Consider the following 4,925-nt stretch of genomic DNA (forward strand, 5'->3'; position numbering starts at 1 on the left):
TTAATTTTTAGATTTAATAGAAAATAAATAGTACAGTAACTTCTCGCATCTGGCACTCACATGGTTGTTAATAAGAGGAAGAAGAGGAAAAAGGAGGAGTAAGAGGAGCGGCGAGGAGCGTCCCGGGAGTCCCTGGCATTATTATTGATGTTACGTGAAGAAAGCAGTTCTCCAGTCATCTCGGGGCTTCTCCTCCGCGGTAGGGGCGGGGTTTACAGGGTGTCGGTGGTTCTGGCATGGGCACAGAGCCTCAGGACTATCCTGAAGGCTCAGGTAAGACTCTTCATTGTTGGAGAGTCTTAGGCGGGGATGTGGCAAGAGCAGGCAGATGGCATCTTGTAGATGTCGATGAAGAGACCCTTGTAGGGATCACAGGGGTCGAAGGACAGGAGGCGGTGGTAGACGTACTTCTGGGTGCAGTGACTCTTGAAGCAGGGAGCAAGGGCGCGGCAAGCAGCTTCAGGGAAGAGACAAGTCTCCAGGCGGGCGGTCTGTGTGTAGTAGTGAACGTCATTGACAATGACACGCCACTTGCCCTCTACATTCTGGGCACGTTTGGGCCTGGCGTAAGCGACGTCAGAGGGGCAGATGTAGCCCTCGGGACCGCCCCAGTGGGTGGCATCGTAAGGAGATTTCCCAGTGGAAGCTCCAGTGTAGAAATAGTAGTCGAAGGCCTCTTCCTGTTCCTTGGTCACATAATCGACCAGGTCATCAGCTGACTGGTCGGCCACATCAGCGTACTTCTTGGCGAAGATATGGTCAGCAGTGATGGCGCCCTTGATCTCATACTCGGGATATTCGGGGTCTTCCAAGCAGTAAGTTAGAGGGGATCCGGCGGCACAGGTAGGGGGAGTTTTGGGGTCACAGTAGGATTGCTGGTGGCCATATGTAGGAGGTTGATGGCCATAGGGAGTAGGGCGTGAAGCAAGAGCAACTCCGGCACACGCCAGAACAACCGACTGGAAATAAAATATTTTAAAATTAATTGTCAGATCGTACATATTATGATTTTTTGTCAATACAATATGCAGCCCAGAAGAAAAAAAAATAATGCTCGTATATATATTTTAATTCGTTTTCATTATTCCTTTCTCTGCAAAACCAAAACAAAATTATACTTGATCCTTACCAGAGCAAGAACCATGATGAAGTGTTGATGTGAGAGGTGTACTGATGTCTGTCGTCTCCACACAGCGTTATATATACCCGCTGCTTGACTGACCTTCCTAATCCATGACTGTGCACAACCTAGTAATAACTTGCTTTCACTTGTTCTATTTATAGTAAAACTGAACTCTGAAGGATTTTGCTTGATAAATAAACCTTGGAAGGACCGAGGAAATTATTCACACGCTCATTTTGTGTGTCTCGTGTTGATATATTTCAGTAAGTAACTGCAATGTCTCCAGATACTAAAACATCGGACTGAAAATAATATATCAAACCCAATTATTAGTTTCATGTGTGGTTACAGTCTCTTCACATTGCAACATCTGAGAGGAGGATGTGGTGAGTGCAACGACCTGAGAAAGACACACTCAAGACACGTTAATGAATGAGAAAATGTGTAGTGACATAAGACTCGTCTTGATTTTTTTTTGTAATTGTGTGAAATATTAATTGTCTTATTTGTGTGTTTATATGTTTGGCTGTGTTTATGTATGTGTGTATGGATGTTTGTGTAATTGTTTGTGTATAACTCTGATTTTACTAGTATCTGTTTGCATAATTTTTGTTTGTGTTAGCATGTGTAAATATCCCCAAATGGCGACCTGTGATGTAATGGTGAGTATGCTCGCCTCGCAAGCGACAGGACCCGGGTTCTATCCCCGGGAAGGGTGAAGCTATGAGCAAGTTTCTATAAGCAATTTGCCTCTGTCTACCCAGCAGTAATTGGGAACCTGGATGTTAATCGATTTGCTGATCGTATTTCTGGGCTAATGGTTAGCCAGTGCAGTTGGCGAGTTGTCCGGTCTCTCGGACTACTGCTTGACACCATTAACTTAGGGTGTGGTTGTTGTGTTGGCGACAGCTTCTATACCTTAAACAAATTCACCTCTTGGTGGCCCCTGGGCCGGCCATCCTCGTTACATCAGGGGTAACGATTATTATTATTATATTTATAAATATCCCCAAGACGGAATTCGTAATATAACTTAAACGTCACTATGATGTGTATGGTTTCAGGACACAATTGTCCCAATTAATATGATTATAAAGGATAATATGGTATTGTCATGTAAGATAGGTGTTTAACTTGTTTGGGTTATTTAATTCATTTTTAGCCGTAGACGTCATGCAAGTTAGGTTAAGTTAGGTTAGGTTATGTTAGGTTAGGTTACATAGGATCTACAACACACTTATATTAATAGTACAGAGGAAACAACACCTTCTCATTTTATGATTGAAACTGAAACAAATTATTTAAGCAGAAAATTACATATATTGATTGTACAGATGCAGCGATATTGGCCTTGGGTGAGCCTTGTGAGAGCTCGTGCGGGTGTTGACTATAAGTACCTGATTGAGTCTGACCTCCAACACCGAGAAACAATGACCAACATACTGATAGAAGCTCTACTGGCTAAACAAATGAAGATGAATACAAAATGGTGATGTGAGGGTGTGCTTGTAGTAGTCGTAGAGTAATGGTGGTGGTGGTGGTGGTAATGGTAGTAGTGACGGTGGTAGAGGTGGTGGGAGAGAATATGTAAGTGGTAGTAGTGGTAGTATGTAGACGTGTTAATAATAGTGGTTAAAGTGATATTGTTATTGGTGTTGGTTAGGGTAATGGTGGTATTGTTAATATTAATAGAAATAGTAGTGGTTGTTGTGGTAGCGGCAGTGGCGAAAGAGTTAGTACGTGTGGTGGTGGTAGTTGTGGTAGTGTTGGTAGTGTTATATTTGGTAACACTAGTTCTGACTGTTACGGTAGTGGTTGTATTGGCACTGGTGAAAGCAATGGAAGTATGTCTGCGTGTGTGTGTGGGAGGGGGGTTAATAATAGTGGTAATGGTAGTAGTGGTTGTAATAGGTATGGTATTAGACTGTGTGGTTTAGTAGTTTTTAGCTATAGTGATTAACTGTGATAGTGGAAGTAGTGGCAGTGGTTATTTGTGACAGCGATAGTAGTGGTGGTGGCGCAAGTGTGTGTGTGTGTTGTTCATTATAATAAGCTGTGGGAAAATTGGAGATGGTAGTAGTTTTTGTGGTAGCAGTAATAGTCGCATAAGTTAAATTAGGCGTAGTCAAAGGCCAAGAAACTGCACACTTTTGACAACAACCATCATAACTATCGTTGGAACTAATGTTTTATTGATATTCAGCCATTCCTCGACTTACATAGAGTTAGGTTCCTGGAGCCATTACCTAACATGAATTTTACAAGTTGAATTTCCCAAAGTAATCTTAAGTGGGTAACTTACCTACTAAATGTAATATACACCATACTTATCCTAAATAACTACACTACAGTACATTATCATTGTGTATGTGTTGAACTGAAATAAAATAAACTATCTTACTGTATTAATAGAAAACCGAAATTTATTTGAATATTTAACGTACTAACACATTACCTTAATTCCTAGTGTTGACTTGCTAATTTAAAGGGACGACAGTGGTGTGATGGCGATGTTACTACCGTACATCTCGGATGTGAGAGAAAAAGAGGAGGACGAGCCAAGGACGAGGAGGAAAGGACAGCAAACTCCTCCGTAGGTATGCCACGAGTAGCACCCGAATTTGCCTGTACGTAATGCTACATAGGGAAAATCTGTGCATTTCAGATATTTTTAATATTTTCATCGAAACTTATTTATACGTAGTATCGAATTTAGGTAAGTTGGGTGTTGCGTAATCAGAGGAATGCCAATATTTTGATTAGGTTAGTTCAGGTGAAGTCAGCGGTAGTAGGTAGTAGGCAGCTACCAAACAGGGAGGTACTACCACCTGGGAAGATATTGGAAGCATAATGTGTTGTCTAATGGTAGACCCTGCTGCCATATGACATCACGAAAATTGTGACCAAGTCCTAGGTTGCTGATCTGACTTTCTGCCTCATTTACACACAATTGCAGGGTCTCAATTGTTTCTTGTACTCTTGACAACACAACATACATACATACATACATACATACATATATTTTTTCTTACTTGTGACTTTTTTCATTTTTGTATTTCTATTATTATTATTATTATTGATATTATTGATATTATTATTATTATTATTATTATTATTATTATTATTATTATTATTATTATTATTATTATTATTATTATTATTATTATTATTATTATTATTATTATTATTATTATTATTATTATTATTATTATTATTATTATTATTATTACATTTTCGCCCCCAGGCCCTGATCTGGGTCAGTGACCTGTTAGGTCAGCATAGTGGTCAGGTCAATGTCACATTAAGTTCGAATACGTTCAGTTCGATGAAACTTAAGAGTCAGTAGATTCAGTTCTTTGCTTGTGAACAATTAGATCTGATTTTATTCATTTTAGTATATTTGAGTTTGGTTAAGTCAGGCACCTTCAGCCACCTATTGGACCTTCCTGTTGTATCAGTCCACTGAATATGTCGAAGCAGTCACTCATGCTGGCCTGGCTAGCTGTGTTACATTCCCGCTACACAACTAAAAGCAACTTACAGCACACTGATGCCATCTCATCTTAAAATGATACCCGTAATATATTTAATTTATGACTATAATCATAATAATGCTTATTATACCATGTGTAAGAAAATAATCTCCTTTCCATATTTACATGTAGTCTACCATCCATTACTCCACGAAAAAGTCCAAATTACTTAGTGTAATTTACTACAGGCGAGGAACTCTTGGTATAGAAGAACGTGTTACATGTAAAATGTTGCCAAGGTGTAAATATTTTAAGCAAAACTACAAACG

General features: G+C 39.7%; 1 protein-coding gene across 1 annotated transcript; it reads right to left on the bottom strand.

The window, feature by feature from the left end:
* LOC121853783 (neurotrophin 1-like) lies at positions 1-1,201 on the bottom strand. Its single transcript, XM_042348143.1, has 2 exons — positions 1,130-1,201; positions 1-959 (listed from the first exon to the last, which is right to left on the bottom strand). The coding sequence occupies exons 1-2, from the start codon at positions 1,142-1,144 to the stop codon at positions 300-302; spliced, it is 675 nt and encodes a 224-aa protein (XP_042204077.1). The 5' UTR covers positions 1,145-1,201; the 3' UTR covers positions 1-299.
* Between the last annotated feature and the right edge of the window lie 3,724 nt (positions 1,202-4,925).

Source organism: Homarus americanus, unplaced genomic scaffold (assembly GCF_018991925.1).
Source record: "Homarus americanus isolate GMGI-L3 unplaced genomic scaffold, GMGI_Hamer_2.0 scaffold18703, whole genome shotgun sequence".
Lineage (NCBI taxonomy): Eukaryota > Metazoa > Arthropoda > Malacostraca > Decapoda > Nephropidae > Homarus > Homarus americanus.